The 22,277-nt window shown below is 45.1% G+C and overlaps 1 protein-coding gene across 3 annotated transcripts in view; it reads left to right on the top strand.

Annotated features, from left to right (window-relative positions):
* The first annotated feature begins 5,704 nt into the window (after window positions 1–5,704).
* shf (Src homology 2 domain containing F) overlaps window positions 5,705–22,277 on the top strand; it is an 84,969-nt gene continuing 68,396 nt past the window's right edge. For all 3 annotated transcript variants that reach the window (XM_079284944.1, XM_079284942.1, XM_079284943.1), the window contains exons 1-2: window positions 5,705–6,245; window positions 21,118–21,250. In XM_079284944.1, the coding sequence (XP_079141070.1) occupies window positions 5,814–6,245; window positions 21,118–21,250 (565 nt within the window). In that variant the 5' untranslated portion in view covers window positions 5,705–5,813. The remainder of the gene's footprint in view (window positions 6,246–21,117; window positions 21,251–22,277) is intronic.

The raw sequence follows: 22,277 nt of genomic DNA, 5'->3' as shown, positions 1-22,277 counted from the left end.
TACGCATCCCTAATAACTATGGTAGACCACTAAACAACTGTCGTCCTTGAAAGCCACAAAGTCTTCCAGAATATGACTTCAGTTAACACAGAAAGCAGAAGTCCTTCACTTCAGCTGCAGGAGTGTTTCTGATATTTTGCAAATTTATATATCTTGCAGATTGTTCCTGATTTATGTTGGTCATCTTGAGAAATTGCACATCAGCATTTCATTTGTGCCCTTTCCTTTCATGTTCTTCATCAAGCCCATAAATCACTCAATTTTAATGTCAAATACTCTACTTCAATTTCAGCAAGGGTTTGCAGCATCCTAAGCATTCCAACTACACACTCGGATCCCCGTTAATAGGCAGTACATCCTTATTTTGCACGGTTTGGCGGTGTGGATTCTATCAAACTGGGTGCCATACTTAGCCGGGTTCAAAAGGTAACGTGTCGACATGGAGTGCTTCTCTTGCCAACAGATTTTAGCTTCTCACTGGAGAGTGACGGAAGAACCATTGAACTAAGACCAGCAGAAAATATTTAGGAGAATTCAGAGATGCATCCCCGAACTAATTGACATGGTTTTACTGTTACGTGCTGTTAGATCAGCAAAAAAAAACCATTCAAGGGGGAGAGTCCTGTGAGACATGATGGGATCAGAGGACAGCCTGGAGCTGGGACTCTAAAAAGGCAGAGAAACTGCCGCTGAGGAACGGCTACACTCGGCCAACATCAAACACCTGAGATTCCATCTATCCCCCTCACTGAGCCGGTCTGCAGATGCTCTGTTTACCCTGCAATATCAGCTTTTCATGATTTGTGCAACAGTGTGAGGAATAATCTTTTAGGAGCAGCAGAGAAATGCCTTGAATAATGCCATGAAAAAGTAGGCTGGATCTATGCTATAGGTCTGACATATAAATCAAAAAGTAACTATCCAAGTGATTTCAGTTGCAGCGGCTCCAGTCGTACTGAGTATGCAAACCAGCAGCAGAAAAAAATCTCACACGGTTGGTGATTTCATACATAGAGGACATTATCAGGCTCCACACATGAAAGCTCAGACAAGCACTGGAATATTATTAATCACCATACCCTCTGCAAAGTTTGAATATGAACTTCAACAGCTACATACACATACCTAATGTTTGATAGGACCAGAAGGCCAGAGTCTGTCTGAGCACTGGAACAGAAATGGTGTGATCCTAGGAATACTTCCTCTCTTTAGTGTGAAAGCCATCCACCCTGTAAAAGTACAAAAAAAGTACACAATGTTTCGTATATTTTACAGCTAATACTCGTTAATTTTCTATTATATTATACTATTATAAAGATATTGTACTTCTTCCGTCGGCGAGGGACAAGTGGTACAAGCAGTGTTGTTTTAATGAGTTCCTTGACAAACAGAATTGACAAATAGAACTGCCACTTCAGGGAGAAGACGCACACAGAGCTTCACCAGACAGAGGTCAGGCTTCACTACGCTGCAATATACTGCACCTGTTCCCACTGTCGCCATCAAAGCCCGTAATAAAACAGCGCATGCACGTTCTGCTCATATCAATGCGCACCTTCATCCGGGAAGATGGGGAGACCACACACATAAATCAGATTAGTAATCTGTCCTTGTCCTCCCTTCACAGTAGAGGTGCCCATTAATACTTCATTTCATCTCTGCAGTGGCGAGACTTTCTGGAACAACCAAAGGTGACAGCCTCACAGTTGCTAAAGCTAAAGGAAGGAGCTTGCTTTTTACTATCCGAGCCTGCCATGATTGACAGGTATGGGAAAGTAAACAAACCTGTGCAGTCAGACTGAAGAAATGGTGAAGATTGATAGATACGCAGGCTCAAACGCTAAGGGATGGAGCCGCAGGGTAACATGACTTTGTTAGGGAGGGAAAAATTGCTCTAACCTCTACTGTGTACGTGTTGATACCGTGTATATCCAATTTTGTTTGCTTGTCTGATGCACACTTTGTGTCTGATTCACATGCACACACCTTTAATGAAATATTGACAGGCTGATCACAGTAAATGCTTAAAAATCATTTGTTTTAAATATTCAGCTGACATTCATCTTTCTTCATTCAGCCTTCATTGATTGAGGACGTTTTTTTAGGTGTGCTGCTTGTTCATCAGCACTGCTTTCACCTTATGTTCATATATTCCCTGCACTACATTCACAGTGGGAGCTTCACAGTGGGTCTACTGCTGTCAACTTGAGCGTTAGATATTGATTCCCTTGCTTCAGGACATTGGCTGTTGATAGACAGGAGACAGACACCTACACAGATGTTCCCGTCTGGAGAATAAAGAAAAAACCACCTGCTTCAAAATACAAAATTGTATTTTTGCAACTGATTAAATCACTTAAGCATGTTTCCGATGGAGACCACTGGAGTTCGGATACTGTTTGTTTACCAGAAAAGGTAAATAAATGTTGGATACATAATTTATGTGGAAGAAAAAGCCCATTTTGGATGATTTGCAGGACAAAAAAAAAATGACACATTAAACCAACCCATGGTAGTGAGGAAATATTATATGCCTGTGTGCCCAGGGGAGTGATGTGGGCATCGTGGGAAGGAGAGAGAGAGGCAGAGCAATTCAGATTAAGTATGGCAGAGAAATAGAGATAACTGACTGCTGCCATAAACTGTTAAATATCTTTTTTTGTTCCTTCTTTTGCGTTAATTGCTCAATTTATTTTCTAGTTAGGGTCAACCGATGTCGGCCTCACATGCTGGAGCAAAATGACAAAAAAGTCACATAGTTTGAGAGATCCATTGAAAGAGGATGCTCTAGTTTCAGTGTGTTTACATGAAAAACATTTTCTCGACAGTAAGTGATTGCGTTATAAGCTAGGGCTTTGTTTGATACCTCGAGGAAACGAACATAAACATAAAAATTCCTACGAAGTGCTTCAGTTGTTTGCTCATCATTTTTTCACACACCGTAATTCATTTTCAGTGGCTTCCTTTGACACAGTTATAGCCCAAGCAATCAGAAGTGTGCGATTACATCAGTCTATTTTCAAGCACAAGAACAAAAGCTTTAATGCTTCAAAGTAGGATGATTCATTTCCTGTTGGCACTTCCCCCCCTATGCCTGGCACAGTAATGCAGTAGTACGGCACACACACAATGTTCCACCGAAGTATTTTGACATTGAGAAGCATTCTGCACAAAGTGGGCTGCATATATCGTTGAGTTTGCCAATGCAAGAGAACAAGCGTTACGATAATGAAGATTTTGCGAGCTTAGAGCATGCAATGACTGCCAATGGCGTGGCAAAACCAACCAATACAGTCGGAATAGAACATGTAGCACAAAATAAAGGGGTCAATTAAAATAAATCTTTATGGGAGGACCGGAGAGGGGAATGCAGTTCATATTCTGGTTAGGAGACATTTATATAATATGTATAACGTTGTCCTGGGTTGATCTCTTCTAAGTTGTTTCTCTGATGTCTTTGCCCTCACGGCACTACTTGGTTCTGCTGTGAAATCATTTCCAGCAGCGCCCGAGAAACCCTGCGGCCAACAGACTTAAAGAGGAAAGTAAAGATGTCACACGTCTCGCACACCACGTCAAACGTTTGAGCTCTGCAGCAACTGTTGAAGACATTCACTTTAGCCGATAGCAAACCCAAGCTGTCAATCTTTTCTGAAAATGTCATGCTTTTTCATCCCTATCATTGGCAAACATATGGAAAGAAAGCTTGTGTGGAATCTGCAACATGCTAGTTATTGATGGTTTATTAAGCCATGCAGCATGTATGTGCTAATACACTACCAGCACCTCTCACATCATTTTATATAACTTAAGTCGAACCCCTTACATTGATACATTCCTCCTGGCAAGCCATCTGCCTACTTAAGAGACTATTTGAGTCCTGTGAGGTGCTGGATTACAGGATTTGCATTTTAAAGGGTGTCAGCCATGGCAGCTGGAGGAAATTGGTGAATGCAACTGTAATGCAATGAATGATCTGTGATGTGAGTCAAGCTCAGTAACCTAAATGACGCACCTGCTCCTGCTCACTATAGATCCTCTAATACCTACAACATGAGACAGGCTATTACTCTCGGGGACCGGCTATATTATTGATATCACATACTGTGTACATGTAAACGCAACACTGAGGTTACACCTAGTATGTATAATACAGCCCTAAAATATACTGTGTGAGCTGGAACAAGCCTTTCTCTCTTTGTTCTGAGAAATTGTTTTTCCCAGATCTTGCTGCAACAAACCAATTGTGCTTGTTGTTTTTTTCCGTTTAAAGGTTTTATGTAAAATGCACAAGTTAAACAGATTAATGTCCTGGCGGTGGAGTGAAATTCTGAAGTGCAGGGAAATTGCACTGGTCAAATTCCTCTCCGCATGCCCAAAGTGCAGTGATGGCAGGATTTCAGGATAGAAATAATAGCTTTTGTTTTGATCTCCGGAGCATGGAGTTGTCTCTCCCAGGGGCCTGCGAGGGTTAAACTCTGATCTGTACACTGTGACTTGCTCAAGGGTGTGTGTGTGTGTGTGTGTGTGTGTGTGTGTGTGTGTGTGTGGTGTTATTAAAAAGAAATATTGCTTCATAAAAACCTGCTGCACTGCAGCCATGACTCGTGTTAATGCAGACTGTTGCTGGGAGGGGAAATTGGGATTTTTTCTTTTTTATCTGTCCTTTGATTGTAAAGGCAATTAGCGTTAAGCATGCGAACCTATGGCACTATGCCTCAAAGAGATTGAAAGACACGTTGGAGAGAACTGTTTTCTTGCATTGTTGCTTTGAACAATCCACCTCCACTACTCATGATTGGTGTAGCTAATGAACTTAGCTAGAACAGCGTCCAGAGTTAATATAGGCTCCAGCATCTCTCTCCACCGGTCATTTGCAATGCAATTTGCAATTAAAACAGTCTGCAGTGGCCATCTGGACATGAGAGCACTGAGAATGAGCATAGGACACTCTACCCTTGAAGCCTTTTGGTGGAAAAAATGTTGACCCGAAGGGCTCTTAAGCAAACATTTGTATTACTTTGTTAAAGAAATATTTTCACTCATTTTTTTCTTCATATTAATCCCAATCTTTTTTTTCAGGACTCATTTGACCTAAATGCAACACCACACATATACTGTTTATGTCCGAGGATTTAAATTACCTGGTAGCCTACTGGTTAGAAAATTGGAGTCAGGGGCCAACGATGGGTCTAAGAAACATGCACACTTACAGGATGTTAGAGCAAAACTTGTAGTCAATTTTATTTTTCCACCACTGGCATCACAAGTCTGCATTTAACACCAATAATCCTCACCCGGGACAAGGCGCTCAGCAGATGTGGGCTCGGTGCTTGTGTGCGTTTTTATTTATTTTTTTAACACATTAATGCAGCGGTGGCTGGTATTCTCAGTAGTCAACAGTCAGCGGGGGTTCAGAAGTCCGGTAGGTGGCAGTGAATGTTCTCAGGTAGGGGAGGGCAGGTTGTGGAGGGGGGCGTGTGTTCCTCTTGCACAAGCGCTCCCATGCTGCGTAGGCTGGAAACCTGACGTGGTCGGGCGGCCGAGCGGTGAGTGACAGAGTTGCGGCAGGGCAGATCAGAAAGTGCCTGTGACCGCGCTCAAGCCCCCCCCCCCACCTCTCTCTCTCTCTGCTCGCGCACTCCTCTCCGGACCGACGGAGTCGCACGAGACTGGCGACACGCTCCAACACCGGTCGGCTGGCCGCGGGTGACCCGAGGATCCCACTTTGACGAACGCGCTCGGGCTCCGCCGGCAGGGAAAGGTGGAACTAAAACTACATTCATTGACTTTGAGAGCGATGCACTGGCAGCATGGCCAAGTGGTTCAAGGAGCACCTAGGATTCAAAACTACCAAAGCACCCCCTCCGGCGCCTCCGAAACCGGACTACAGAAACTGTCACACCGGTGTGCCCGGTGCGCCTGGCTACCAACACACAAGCTCCGGAGCCACCTTCCCGAGCCCCGCTCAACCGGACATCCTCGCTGCGTACAAACTACAGAAGGAGCTGGACTTCGAGGACCCGTACACTCCAGGTGGAAACATTTCGTTTGGCCCGAGCTTGAACAGTGGCGGGTCGCCGGACATCAAGTATGTGTCGCCAAAACACCGACTTATCAAGGTGGAAACAATCGAAAAGAGCAGCCCGGCTCCAGGCGGCGGTGTCACAGTCACCCAAGCTGTTGCTGTAGGGAGCGTTAAGTCTCCAACTTCACCTCCGTCGGACCACGACAGCAAGGAGAAGGTGGGTGAAGTTGAGTCCAAACGGTGTTCTTTCGTGTTGGCTACAGGGCTACGACCCACATGCGAACTATAAGCTGTTCTTCTAATTACTACCATTAAGAAACAAAAAAGCCTTTATATTCCTTCATGAAACTTGCTAAACGTACTTTTTTTTTTGCCAAATTTTCTAGAAACGAAGAGTTAACCTACAATTCTTCCTCGTATAACACGTTTTCTTCTTCTTCTTAAGTTAAACATGGCGTGTCTGTGAAGCACTTGACCTACTCCTGTATGAATCGTTACAACCGGCAGAACTTGTTATCACAGCCGCACAACTGCTGTCCACGCGCGTTGCGACATCTAATAACTAACCTGCAATACAGGGAGTGCTGTGGGGGGAGCGCTCCATGTCCTGTGTTGACACAGAGCTCAGTGTCGGAGCAGGCATGCCTTAACACTGAAAATTGTGATTTCTTACTTTGTGAAAAAAGTGCAGGCAAACTCTCCTCCAAACGTGTGTGCTGTGTGCCCATCTCTCGCTCTCTCTGCTGCTTATTCCCATGCAACGATGTCATGTAGACTTATTCACACAATGCCTCTTAACTTGAAGCTAATCTTATTTTACATGACAGATCAATTTTGCGAGTGTTCTTCTGCCTTGGGGGGGGGGGGGATTACTAGTGATGGGTTCATGGATAGATGGCTCTCTGAATGTAAAGCCTCAGCCTTCGTGTGTTCTACCTTTTCAGGTGGTGGCACACTCATCAGCACAAAAATGAACGTGGAGACAGGCAGGTGGTGTGGGTGGGGGGGGGCACAGTCATGTCAGGCTTCCCAGGAATTCGTAGACACAGGGTTCATTTGGAGAAACCTGAGATGGTCAGTGTCAGCGAGGTTGAGGACATACCGTATGATGAGTGTGATCCGGCTGAGGAATGTTTCGTCGTCTGCATAGCTCATGTACAGGGGGGGGGGGGGGGGGGGGGGTTTGTGGTTGTCTTGATTTCACCTTCACGTTACTTCCTCCCGCTCTTGTGTTTGCCTTCGCACCTGTCTGGTGACGTGTGGGCGAGTTAACAGTTGCTTTTGGTTCAACACCATCTTCTGTGCCAGTGTCCCCCCCCCCCCAAAAAAAAACAGGCAGCCACTGTCTTCAGCGGCCCTCGTCAACTTAGTACACATTTTTAACAATGGTGCAGCTATGTGTTATCAGGAGAACAACGAGGGGAAACCAGAATTTGTCTTTTTTCTTTTTTTTCACCCAGCCGCATGCAGCTGTTCAAACTGATTCAACAGATTACAGTTGTCTCGTGTTAATTGAAGCTTGTGTGGATTTCCCCCAGTCTCCTCTTTCCCTCTCCGTGTGCACATATGGCTTTAACAGACATGCAGATGATTGTATAGTATGCTTTAAATACCTCACACCTACCGGTATGAATGATGTTATGGACGAGCTAAATCAGTACTGACAGCTGGTGGGCTCAAGCAATATGTCGAGAGAAGGGGTTCTTGTCAGGCGCTGAAGGTTTAACAAAATGATGTAGGAGTGGAGAAGGAATTGTGATGGAAAACAGATCGTATATATATTGTGTGTGTATATGTATATGTATATCTATATGTATGTGTATATATATATATATATATATATATATATATATATATATACTCTCCCCTCAAGATTGGAGTTGAAAAGTTGAACGTGTTTATTTTGGGTAATTTTCCCCACAAACTAAGAGACATCTGGACGGTGATTAAAAATGAAAAGAGCGTATATCTGGCTTGTAGACACAAATACTGTACATGCATATCAGCGTGATAGTGAGTGCAGGCAGTGGCTTCACAGAGACCTGTCTCACTGCACAGACTAAACACTGACTGCTGGAGACCGAGCAGAGAGCACACAAGTGCCTAAACGGCACCGCTTGGTTCCATTGATGTTTTAATTACTTGACTCATGAATGCTAATTATATCACTGCTTACTCAATTCCTGAAATGCCAATAGTAGCGACAATAGTCCATTTCTATTCCCCAGGCTTCCATGTGGGGGGGGGGGGGGAAACATACAAGCTAAATAAGTTTTGATGTGCAATGAAACTCTGCAAAATATAAAGTATCTGCTGCATTTTCACGGGCGCCTCATTTCGTCTCTGTGTTCTAATTCTGTGTTGTTTTTGTTGTGCCAGTCATCGTCTGAGAAGTGTCAATTTATTCGGTGGATTTCTGTCCACCTTTGGAGTCGCACCTCACGTGGAGCGTTATTTTGATTGTTACTTGTGGTTTTGAGTTTTCGAGGCGTCGTGACGTGTGTTTTGTTTGGTGGCAAGCCCTTCATGGTAGAATGAGTTGAGGGAGATGATCAATTGTCACCCCGCCTTGGAGCTAATTAAAGGCCTCATCTCCCAGCTTATCGCTCTACTCAGCACTAACCCAACTTCTCTCAAGGACACGCCAAAGTGACGACGGGCTCCCCGCTCGGGAAATGTGTAAACAGAAGCAGCAGCGCGGAGCTGACGGGCCGCAGCATCCTTGTGATGTGCAGCCCGTCATCAGTATCTGTCCGTGCACCTGGGAAACTGTTGTTCCAATCCAGTGTCGGCTCCCTTCACGGCCCCGGGGTCCCTTTAACTCGATGATCCTACGAGCCAGCTTGCATATCTATCTATAGAATTTTGGATCAGGAGCACAGGCAGTTGCTGCGCCGCCAACAGAGGCATCCAGCTCGACACTTTTCCTCCGTGCTTATTTTGCAGCTTTTTGTTTGTTTTTAGAAGACCTGGCTCAGCATTTCAAAAGAGAATGCTTGAGGTGGGAAACCATCGGTACCACCTCCAAGGTTATGTTTCTGATCGATGGATGTGTGTTTGTGTGCTAGTGAGGTATTTTAAAAACGAGTCCACAGGCCTTACAGTAGGTCTGATGGGGCCTCTTTTAAAAGCACTTCTTATTTTTGTCCTATAAGCAAAATTTTTAACTAAATTTCAAAGTCGTGAATGCTTCAAGTAGGCATCAGCTGGTTGACCCTTTTAACAGAGCAGACATTTAAAAGCATAAAAAACACAATGTGACCCAAGGGTCAATAAATTATCTACACAAAGAAAATTAAAAAATTAAATAAAAAATAATAAAAAATGTAAAACATATTTTAAGAGCAGGTCTAGGACATGGGTTTACTTTTACACAAACGCCAGCCTAAACAGGTGGGTTTTGAGCTGGCTTTTAAAAGTATCCACAGTATCTGCGAGGTGCAGAGTTGCAGGCAGAGCATTGGGGCCACTGCCTCAAAAGCTCGGTCACCACGGCTCTTAAATTGTGTGCGTGGGACTGACAGAAGACCGAGAGCGTTTGACCTGAGAGTGCGGGCGGGTGAATAGGGGCGAAGTAGATCAGCTACATAAGCCGGAGCCTGACCGTGAAGTGCTCTGTAAGTGATGGTGAGAATTTTAAAGTGTATCCTAGATGCTACAGGGAGCCAGTGGAGAGATCGGAGTACGGGGGTGATGTGAGACCGTCGATTTGTCCTGGTGAGTAATCTGGCGGCAGCATTTTGGATGACCTGCAGACGGTTAAGAGCAGATACACTGAGTGATGTGAAAAGTGAGTTGCAGTAGTCAATGCGTGAGGAGATAAATGTGTGTATGCTCATTTCTAATTCAGGTGTTGATACTACAGATCTCAGTTTACTGATATTTCTTAGATGGAAGAAACATGACCTGGACAGCTGCTTAACATGAGGGTCAAACAACATGGATCGATCAAAGAAAATCCCAAGATTGCGCAGGTTGCAATGGGCAGCAGAGGAGAGTGGACGAATAATCGAGTTGACGAGTTGCAGGCAGTTTTCTGCCGTCCAGTCTCTGATGGCATTGACACAGTCCAGGAGCCGAGTTAATGTGAATGCCTCGCTGGGTTTGAATGACAGATGGAGTTGGATGTCGTCTGCATATAAGTGATAGGACACATTATAGCTTTTTATGATCGGTCCCAAAGGTAACAGATAAAGGGAAAATAACAGAGGCCCCAGAACCGAGCCCTGCGGTATACCACAAGACAGTGGAGCCAAAACACTAATCAGATTGTGATTTGAAAAAACGTGACTGATTTCAGCTTCAACAACACAAAGTAGTAACCAGAAGAAGTCATGTGATTCATAGTAGATAATACGTCACATACCACGAATAGCCGTCCCTACAAACGCAATGACACTCCGCCACAGGCTACGTCCGCCTTCATTTGTTGTGGAAAAGTTGCTGGCCTCCTTTCATTTCTCTTTTGCATGTGTAATGATGAGATTGAACCTGAGATGGACTGCAGCGTGCCAAACAGCTGAATTACGTCCTCACCAGACATTCCTTCCAAACTACAGTCTTCAAGCGTGGTTAGACGATGGATTCTTTTTTTTTTTTGTCGACTGGCCTGTAGATTACAGCGCCTGAAGAGCATTGCTGAATTCTGCCCGGCTTCATTTCCCCACAACCCGAATGTCTTCGCTCGGCCTTTCACCCAGGCACTCCAGACATCCGAGGAGTTTTTAGAAATGCATCCCACCGGCCTTTTAACGCTCTCATCTCTGCCAGTGATGGGAGAAATGTCAAGCGCAGACGTCAATATCACCTGGGTCTGTGAGTGTTTTTTTTTTCTTCAGGGAGCCCAAAATAAATGGATGAAAACATCAGAGCCCATCATGTTTTGTTATAGCGCCGCTCTCTACCTTTCTGTATCGGATGGAGGCGGGTTCGGTTGATAGCAGGCGGTGCAGGATGTGTTTGTGCTCTTTGGCTGAGTAGAAGTCAAAGTGTTGGACATGACGGGATATTTTCTTCCTCAGGAGATTATTTTCTTTTGCCTGTGCATGATTGCACAGGCAGAATGCATCATGATTTTAGCTCATTTCCACTGCTGTGACAATGTGATATCCAGGTTGAAATAATCAACAGATCGGTGTGAAAGCTGTGTTATACATGCCTTGGATTTTTACAGCTGTTTTCTTGACTTGTGCTCAGTAGTGACACATGTGTTACCGTCAGCGATGACCATTATTTTGACAATTATGAGAAACTGCGTAAATGTAACAAAGACAATGTGTTGCTTTAGCTACTCTGACTCATGCTGTAACAGTTGGGTCCAGACTTTGATATTGTTGGCATGAAGAGGCAGGTGTGTTTTTTTTTTTTCTTTTTTTTTTCTTTCCAGTTTGACCCACTGTTCGCTGAGCTGTCAAAGAATGCCGTGCATTTCCTCAACTATTTTAAGCATCTAAGATATTTTTTCCACCCCTGCTAGTCCAAGACTACAAGATAGTTGGCTTTAATTACCCACTGCTCAGAATACAACAAATACTTCATTTCATGCCAAACATATTTGATACTCTCATGTTTTTTTTTTATGTTTTACTGTCCATGACCAAAGAGCGCCACAATGGCTTCCTGCGACCTGAACAAGAATCCTGGAAGGGCGCTTAGAAAGGAAGGAAGGAAGGAGCACAGAGCCGAGCAGTGTACATGTTTAAGCCCCACCTCTGTGGGGCAGAATGAAGTCATCCTGTAGTGGAGGATATGCTGGAAGCCTTAATGTAATGCTTATTCAATTGAGCACCGAAAGGTTTGGCTTTTCATCAAGATATCATTTTGATCATGGTTAGGGGTTTATGTACAACCATCTCGCCACATGCGCTTTAAAGTTAGAGGACTTGGAAACGATGGCCTTTAGCCATTGTTTGCTTATTTGTCTTCTTCCCCTCCATCTGGGAGCCTTCTTTCCACTTTAAAGAGTCCCGATGGAGTCTGTTGTGTTTGTTGCTCGATTTGCCTCTGCTAGCGTAGCACCGGAACATCAGTCACATGATTCCACCAGGTCACAATTAGCCTGCAGACTAGCGCTGCAGCGCTGGTCCCTGGGGAGCTGCAGACACATGGCTCTGTTTTGTTTAGTGTGTGTGTGTGTGTGTGTGTAGCTGAGTCAAGAAGGAGGGAGTCCTGATCGGTCAGGCAGATCGTCACACACCGATTTAAAACAAAAATAAACAAATTGAGACCAGAGCTTGAATGCAATCTGAGGCACAAAGGGAGAATCTGCATGAAGCATTGACTTTTTCAGTAGTTCTGATGTCTAAACTATGCAAATTTCAGCTGTAACCAAATAGTTATTTTTACATCAAAATACAGCATACGTAGAGGTCATGGAGATGTGATTCACCTTTTTGTTTTTGAATCTCTCTGCGTGTGAGTGCAGACTTTTGTTTTTGTGTCACACTGCAGGAGGCAGCCAGACTTCCGTCTTGCAAACAGAGCAGCTCTGTGATCCGAGTGCCCACCAGGAAGCTGAACACTTCCAGTTCCTCTTCGTGAGATTCCACACTTTCAATTCATTTCATTCTGTGAATGAGAAACAAGTCCACCAAACAGTTTTATTGTAATGAGGCTCCGGTCACATTTTATTCTTTTGTTTTTTTATTGGTCACAGTTAAAATTAGCTGTTATGGAGACGGGGACAGCGGATAGAGCAAGAAACACTATCTGCAGTTATTTGGTGGAAAATAAGGAATGGGTTGCTCGCTCCAGGATTAAGGAAGTGCTCCCATCCTGTCAGGAAGTGTTTACAACTTTGTGACATTCCCTTTTTAACTTGACATGTCTGTGCTCGCCCCAGTGTGTGTGTGTGTGTGTGCAGTCCGGGCATTCTGGCTGCTGCTTGCTCGCTAAAATCGAACCGGGGTTAATGTTCTCGGCTGTTTCGACATGAGCAATGGAGATGTCGGAAATAGTGACAAATGGTGGCTTGGCTGTTGCATGCCCCACGGAAGGCCCTTTGTGGCAACAGACGGATGATTGTCCTCCCCCCCCCACCCTTGATATTGCCTCTCCAGCATTTTGCAACCCTGCTCTGAGAGGTGGACAGCCACGTAGCAATGGCAGTGCATTGGGACTCGCTCTATTGTCAGCGTAGGTGACGTGCAGGGACCTCGGTGCCCCCCCCGCCACACAGAGGGAGGCTATCTGAGGCCGCAGAGCTTCCAGCCTCAATCGAGCCGGCTTTGTTTACAGCCTGACTGTGGCTTGTTTTTCGCCCTGCTTCATAAATCACTCACCCAAAATCAAAGCCTCCGTCCCAGCGGATCTCCTCGTGTTTCATGAAGCCCTACTTTCCTAATTGTTTCTTTTGCTGCGATAAACAATTGTGTTTTTGCTTCTGCGTTGTCTATCGCGTGTCCACGGTGTGTATCAGCGTGTTTGTGTATTTGATGGGCGAACAACTTCATTATTCCTTTTTTCTTTTCTCCTACTACCTCGTTCTCAAACTAAAAAAAACAAATTGATGTTTGCACAATAATTGTAATTGTAGTGCTGAGGGAAATTAGCATAACCCCATGCTGAGGACAAATCCCTCATTCTCAGGAGCGAGGGATTATCATATTTGATAAAATACCAACATTCCATTGTAGCGCCTGGATTATTACAGACTCTTGTACCGCACACTAACTGTATGTAGCAGAAACTCTGCCAATACATCTATCACAGAGAGAAGGGGGCAGAGGAAGGAAATTGGATTTTGTCAAGCGTGTCGTCAAGTACTTAATCTTGAATATCTGTTGCGTGTTAAGAGCACCTTCATAGTGTGCGGCCCATGGCCTCCTCCCCTCTCTCCACTGGGGGTCTTAAGTGGCCGTGTGGAGTGTGTTTCAATGAAGGAGGTCCTCGGGGACAAGTTGGGCTGCTTTGTGCGCTTCGCTGCCTTTTGGGTGCGAAAGGAAGATGCAGTCATTCATCAGGAGAGGAGGGCATGCAGCAAGAGTGGCAATTCATTGAAAAGCTGCTTCAAATTGTGGAAGTACAGAAAGGAATGGATGGGGGATGCGGGACACAAGTTTTCTCCTTGTGCAGTTTAGTTTAGCTTTGTTTAGATCCTGAAGACACTCGTTTTACACATCTACTTACTTTATAGCCGAATGATATATTGATGGTGCAGAGGGGGGGCGGGGGGGCATGTACAGTAGACCAATTAGCAGCTCATGTGGATGCTTTATAAGTAGTAATTCAAAACAATAGTTGTGCCCCTTGACCTTTTTAAAATACACAACACTTTAGTTTTTCAACTTCTTTTCAGGTCAAAATACAGAAAAAAAGTTGAGCTACGGATTAATACGATTATTCGATTGTATTAGAATGTTTGCAATCTGTGTCTTGAGGGCTGAGAATAGCTATAGGGGTGTTCTGGGATGCTACAATGTACTGTGATTGGATTTTAAAGATACTTTTAAACGGATAACACCCACATAACCTCTGCACTACAAATGCAGATCACTCCAGAAATCATATGGGGGGGGGGGGGGGATTCTGTTAAATCTCATTTTGACATTTACCAAAGGATACCAAAGGGACGAGAGAGGCAAAAGACCCTCAGTTGGTGAATCCAGAATGCTGCTCAGCGATGTTGAGGATACAGTGGTGGACACAGGAAAAAAGCTTCAGTAGCAAAAGAGATATGAAAATACGATTAGCAGCGTATGATGATTTAATCAACCGTAGTTGTTAATGTGCACTCGTATGAAGACGCCGCCTAGTTTTTGTGGGACAAGATATTTGATCTTATATGTCACTAGAAGTTTTCCAGTCTGAAAGACGGCTATCATGCCATCAAGTTAAAATGACTTCTTGCAGGTCGCAAGAAGTGAAATTTGTAGGAGTTGAGTGTGATTGCCAGCGAACCTCTTTAGTAATCATTTGTACAGACTGAATGTCTCTGGATGGTCTGATTTGAATGAGCATTGACGAATGAAGACGAGATATCCTACTACCTCACTGATTGAGACCTAGTCCACTCATTTTTCCACGTGTGTGTGTATTTGGGCAACCCATGCACACACATACCCGGATATGTGAGTGCATATGTGCAGTGTTATGAGACCTGAAGCCTCATAATGCACAGCAACCCATACACACAGCGGTGATGCGTGGACTATCCAGGTGCACATTTTCCATTCAACACCGTTGTGGCTCCACTAGTTCATGTATTGCTGATGTTTTACCCACAAGTGCGGTGCAGGTTATCACTGCTGCTGCTGCATCTGGAAGCATTCCCATGCAGGCCACGATCAACAACAGTCTAAATCAGTTTGTGCCAAAAAGGAACCGGCTTCACCCCGAAAACCGCCCCCACATGGGTAAGAGTGCCAGAGATCTGAAGGACCAACATTTACTGCGGTCTGAATCTTAAAGGGGACGATGGTGGTGTGTGCGATACATAAAGTGTGTGCAGCCAGAAGTGAGCTGTTCTTTTGAACAGCGCCGATGTCGCTGAGGGAGCCACATGTGAAACGGATGGCTGAGCACATTGTTGTGCTAAAGGGGATTGCTAAATGTAATACACACACGGTGTACGACAGTATATATGTATGTCGCAGATAGACTCTCTGAATCCGGAGCTTGCTGTTGTGGTTTAAGAAGATGCACTTTTGAGTCGTGAGTGGTAGGAAAGGGAAGATGATCATCAGGTCACACACGTTGTGGAGAGGTTTGGCCGTGCTTTAAGTCTTGTTTTCAGTGAACTCAGTATTTGTTTGTATTGATTCTCAAGGACGAGCCGGCTCGCTAACGCTGAGTCGCTGCTCTTGAATGATTCTCCAATTAGCTTAAAAGCAAAGCTAATGAATATACCTGGAACATAAACAGAATGGTTCTTCATCTGGAGTGAAAGTGCTCTCTGTTGGTGCGGGGGACCGCAGGAGCTTGCGACTGATTGTGAAAGAGGCGTCTTTATAGCAAATATAGTAATTTGATTAGCGGCCTCTATAGACTCCTAAGCAGGCCTTTAGAGGAGGCACATCACTCTTCCAGGAGCTCAAGCAGCAGCCGTGTTCCTCTGGAAACATTTCAATAAAGTTTCATTAATGTCAGGTCTGTATGGTGGGAAATGTCTCTCCTTTTAGAGGCGAAGACAATTTTCCGTCTGCCTAATCTGTTTGGTAGAGCCCAGCAGGGCTCCGTCTTCACAAGGGGGCTCCGATGAATTGTAACCAGATTTGCGCTCTGTCTTCTTCGAAAACATGAAAGTATCTCATTGATAGTAACTGCATTATGTCAACAGAGAAGCTGTGATCGCGCTTGCTTTAATAAATTGCCTTCAGGGAATGTTTCTTGCCAGTACGTTCTTTCTAGAGATGCTGTTGCCAAGTTCTGTTAGGACGACTGCACACCGCACACACGACATTCATCCTATGTGTAAAGAGGAAGACCTATCAGCAGAGGCACTGCCATGATGCTCAGCTTGCTGAGTTTTGGGTTTTTTTACATGAACATTTGAACAGTTTGCCATCCAAGAGGAGGAAACATACTTTATGCACGGCAGCTCAAAGATAGAACAAAAACAGTGTCTCCTTATCTTTGTGTCTCCTCTCACCCCTCTTCTTCAAAGTGGCTTTCTGTCCTCCCAATAGTGGCATCATGCTTTCTTTTTTGCTACACCGAAGAACAAAAGAGCAATAGCAGCAAAGAAATAAAAGCCTTTTGAAATGCCTTAATGCAATTGAGCTGCTAAGCACTGAGTTGTATTAGGTTATCAGTGGCTGAAATCCCTCGTGGCTTGAGACATAAATCACACACGTCAGCCCTCTTTCTTTCCGTTTCCACCCCCCCCCCCCTCCTCTCTCGTTCTGCAGCCTGCTGACGTTTCTGGCAGTCTCAGGGGGGCTTCAACCTGGACGAGCCCGAGACGCGTTCAATCCTTCCCGGACAAGCCATGACATTAATATCATATTCCTGCCTGCACTCATTTGGCCGGAGTGAGATCCGTCTTTATTTTCACACGTCTAAAGGTGTTGATCTGATAATCGCCTGGTTGTTGCATTGCATTTGCTTCTGGTTGTTTATGGTGCCAACACCGGACATGTGGCTCGCTCACAAGGCAGACAAAGAGAAATGTTGCAGCCTATTTTCGAATTATTATTGTTATTACTGCCAAATTTCCACAAAATTTCAAATATGAAAGATTCTGAATTTGTTATTATTTCTGAATATCTGATTTACTCTCCATTAAGAGTGCAGGAGGAGAAGCGTGGGCGGTATTTTCTCACTTCTAATGGAAGTCTGAGGCCCGATCGAATGGCAATCCTTCAAGGCTCCGGCATCGTCGAGCTCCGGCGTTGAGCCGAAGAGGCAGGTGCGTGTTATAGTCTCCCGCCTCCGCTAACGCGTTCCCACTGATTTCAAGTCGGCCTCATTGCCCGACTGCTGCGGTGCATTTCAAGAAGTTGCTCTCTTCGCCTGCGAGCTGCCAGAGCTCTGTCAGGTGTAAGGCACGGCCAGCCTGGGATCTGAGCTGTGGAATGAAAGTATTTGAGTGTTTCTTTCTTTTTTCTCTCTCTCCCTCTCCCTCTCCCTCTCTCTCTCTATGCTGCACAGCAGTAAAGGACCTAGCTTCTACGGGGACATGGCCTAAGCCTCTGAGGTGGCTTTGAGAGATTCATATAGGCTTACAGCGCGGCTTAGCAAAGACCTGATGTATTGAGGCAGTCTTGTGCTGAGGGGGGATTTTGGCTGGCTTGGCTGCAGTCCTGACACACCCTGGTATGCCACAAGGCAGATGGCGTGTCCCCAGGCGACGCTGCCGCTCTCTAGCACCGCTCCTGCTGTCCGGTAGTCGTTAGCACTGTGGGACAGGAAGGACACATTGGGGCAATTTGGAAATATTAACCACCTCCTCCACCCCAAACATGAACTAGACTGGAGGGGCTGGGTGATGGTGTCTGTTTATCTCGGTGATGGTTCAACTCCCCGGATGCTCATGGAGGATCTGTGTAAGCTGAAATGAATTACACCGCTGCCTGCTAATGGGTAACAGTAGAATGTTGTAAGTGTACTCATGACAGCTTTGTAAAGGTATGAATGTGACACACAGGGTGGAGCCGATTATGACCGTGCAGCGGAGGAATTCCCCCTTCATGAAAAGACACCTCGCAAACAAACAGCTCCTGTTAGTCACCTGTATTACTGCCACGCTGAGCTATTTCGCAACACAATTTCCCAATAATTCTAAATGAAAGTGAAAAAGCAAGAAGCTTCTTTTTGTTTCATTTTTATTCAAAAATGGAATAAGAACACGAGCCAGGTGCTGTAAAGAGCTTTTACTGCCCAACTCTGAGCTAAATACACACATGCCTGTACAATGTAAATCCTTTTTTGGAGTAGCTGTTGGATGACAAGCCTTTGCAACCTTGCATACAGCGACCATAATTAAGATATTTGCATTGCGTTTTCCTTAAATCAGACCATTGTAGATACTTTATAATTGCATTTTGTCTTGACATGTCTCAAAACAGAAGGTTTTAAGATTATAAAATGACAAAAGCTCATTTCACATATACTGACTCAGCCTCTGCAAAGGTCATTATAAAAGAGCAGCCGAGATCCACTTGTGACTGATTGCAGATTCCTGTTTTGCTTCAAGAGCTCCAGCCTGTTCGACTCTGATTCAGCCTGATTTTGATTGTTTGTGACGGCACAAATGCACATACATTAGAGTATCAAGTGAAGTGCTTCACCTCATCTGCCCTCTAGTACCATGCTACTTCAGACATTACCAAACTAATATTCCCCAAGCCATGAATACAAACCACTTGTGGATAGCAGAGCTGTTGCAAATCAAAACTAAAAGTGGAGCGTTTGAGTCTTTGTCTGTGATTGCATCACTGTCGATCAGAAAGTTTCACCACACACCCTGCCGTATTGTTTGTGCTACATTATGTCAACCGGAAAGGAAACCTATGACGCAATGTGTTTGGAGTGGCTCCACACACAACTCCGTGAGGGGCATTCTTTCCCTCCTTTGGCTCATGAAGGTGCATGTAGAGATCTAAGGTGTGAGCTCTGCTCCAAGCTAACCGGCTAAACCTCACTGCGGGAAAATATGTAAGCTGCTGCTGTCATCTTAAGCTGCTGGAGAGAATGTAAGACGCAGCATTCGGAGTGTTTCATCACATTTGTGGGCTACGGTCTCAAACCTCGAGCCGCTCCGCTACAGTATGTGGGCTGCAGTCTAATGGGCACTGGCCTTCATCCCTCCCCGTTTAGGTGATTCATATGTTTCTTTAGTCAGGGTTACTTATTCTTAGGTCCGGGCTGTGTTTGCACTGACTGTATCTGAAGTGGGTTTGGCACACGCTCTGATGACTGACGGCTGAGTTTCTATGCAACAGGGTGCGAGACGGTAATAGTGACACTGTGGCTGTAGTGCATGATAATGTGGTGGGTCTCTGGGGCAGCAAAGATGTTGCTGATCTGAGTTGTGAGTGAATTATGTATCTTTCTGCGGCACAAAAACAAACCAGGAAAATGTTTGCGTTGGATTTTCTCCCCCCCCCCCCCCCCTCCTGCTTGAATTCACAGAAGCAAAAACATTTGAGGAACCTGTAATTATGCTGTGGCAGAAACAAAAGTCCTAGTTTTTTTCCCCAAAGCAGACGAAGAGAGGGATCATTGAAGAAGGTGGCTTCAGCACACAGTAGCTGCTTTGAAAAACATCCGTGGTACTCTCTTCCCTTGCTATTATCACTAATCCGTGTATAGTGGAGATGATTTGTGCCAGCATTGCTATGTCGCTAAGCGGCTTACAAATTATCCCTGCTGAACTTTCGAGTATATAACACCTGGAAATCTTTTTTTTTTTTTTTGGCGTGCGTTAAATGATACTTGACCTCCATCAGTACTGTCAAAATGCCGGTGCTTTCCCAGCCGAAGAGAAATCCCAGAGTTGGAAAGGTGTATCTGTACATTTTACTTGCTTTCCTGAGGGTTGGCAGGTGTGTGTGTGTGTGTGTGTGGCACTCTCACGGGTGGCCTGCATATGGGAGTTTGCTTCTGGGAAGCAAATCCTTTTGGGAAGCTCCCTCTGTGGCAAAGACGGACAGCGGTTGGGTCTCAGGGAAGCGGGCTCGGTTGGAGGCACGGCTTGGCGGGCACGAGGCTCGGTCCACCACCTGTCTGCCCCACCCGACCCCGTCCACCAGATGAGTGATGAGCTTGTTCATAATGAGCCCAAATCCCTTCCTCTCACACATGACTCATAGGGTGTAGTGCCAGTCATGTGCGCGATTACATGCTCACTTAGGTGCATGCATGAGCGTTTCCTTATTTGTTGTGAAACCCTTGACTCAAATCTTTCCAAGTAACGGAACAAGCGGCCGGTGCCCTTCTCCTCTGACCACTGATTGGCAGGACTAGACTATCTGGAGCCACAACAGAGAAAAAATCCCCCCCCCCCCCAGTCACACCCTCTCCCTCGTTATCCAATGTCCAAGAGGACGGATGGCTCAGCCAGTCGCCTCTTTCCTTTCATAGGCTGGATCTCTGCTTCTGAAGCGGGTCTCCTTATAGATGAAGCAAACATTTTTAAGGAAACAAATATCCTCCCCCAGGGCACTATAGATCTATAGATGCGGACTATAGCTGCTCCGCTCCCTAAGGGTTTGAGCTGTGTGTCCCGGGACGTTCACCTAATTGCCATCTACTGCACGAAAAGAGCAAAGACTGCAATTAGCCGTGGCTCACTGCCAGCTTGGCATACATCTACCAAATTGTTTCTCCTCAGAAAGTTGAGCAGTTGTGGTCCTCTTTCCTCTTCTTTTGAAAAATGTCGGCCTGTCGTATAATTAGGCCGACCAGCAGTAGCAGAGAGCGTGCTGTAAGGCTAAAAGCTGAGGCATTGTGGGTGGGGGGGGTTGTTATTTATGTGTGCGTTTTTCCCTTTATGTTCCGGCCATACCTCGATCACTAAGTCCTGTCCTGGGCCTCAGCAGTATCTGTCTTGCTGTCTCTCCTGACTCCTACCCATGTAGTATTGTTTTAACAGAGTAGCAAAATGAATTCCCTTCTTGATATGTAACGTTTTTTCTTTTCTTGTGCAGCCCATCATCCTTGAAGACTACGCGGACCCTTTCGATGCCGAGCAGGCCGGCGGAACTCGGACCAGTACGGAAAAGGTGACGACGGAGAACGATGGCTACATGGAGCCTTATGAGGCCCAGAAGATGATGGCAGGTAGATCGGTTCTCATATTTCTAATATCTCGATTTCCGTGTCACCCAGCTGCCGCCGTCCAACCTTCACACCTTCAGTGGTTGCAGGTTAAGGGACAAGAAATGGATTTGTGTCTTGGCTCTATGATTTCATATTGTTTATCCCAGTGGAGCACTCATTAGTATGCGGCGTCATATGGCCATATGTTTATTAATGAACAGGCTTAGAATGCCTAATGCCGATTTACATGACAGGTGCAGCAGAGCAAAAATGACCCGTGTGACACGAAAGATGTCACAAAAACAACAACACACCTCAGGGGTCCAATGAAGAGAGAGTAGTTTTTCTTTATATGTTTTCCTCCTGCTGAACTGCATCCATGTGGAGACGGACACTTGCTGGGATTTCCAGGAAGGGACAACAATAGCTATGTGCTAACAGAAGAATTCAGCTGAACCACATTCTCCACACAGCTTTGTCACAGCGCACACTCACTCTGCCCAGCAGCGACAAAGAATGTGCAAAAAGAGAAATGATGAACAATGTGTGGAAAACAAAACATGTGGCCGCTGCTGTTCTTTCCTAAACAGACTTTAGGACCAAAGAAAGGAATGTTACAAAACAACGTTTTAATGACGGTCAGGCCTTAAATGGATGTTTCTGGAACCAGACGTCGGTACTTTTTACCTTGATGAAGTGACAGTCATACCATCTATATGCAAGTACCTTTCACCCCCCCGCATGTGATACTGTACTAGACACACACACACAAAGGCAGGACATGTCTCTGTCCCTCATTGGCAATTTTCTTTTAATGGGCCTCCAGACAATCTCTTGTTTTGATCTGTCGTACTGTTTTGACCTCTGACCCGGTGAACGCCTCAGCTGAGTACAAAAACTCAAGATTTATCGCCTCTCTCAGGTGGAGGAAGCTTTTAAGAAAAAGAGAAATCTGAGCAAGGCTTTTGTGGTACTCCTTGAATCTTGAACTGATTCCAGATTTTTTAACTTAAACTTGACACAGTTTTTCATTTTGACTCTTATTGAC

Source organism: Melanostigma gelatinosum (assembly GCF_949748355.1).
Source record: "Melanostigma gelatinosum genome assembly, chromosome: 2".
NCBI lineage: Eukaryota > Metazoa > Chordata > Actinopteri > Perciformes > Zoarcidae > Melanostigma > Melanostigma gelatinosum.
The sequence above is the reverse complement of the archived record's forward strand: the minus strand, read 5'-3'. Positions and strand labels throughout refer to the sequence as shown.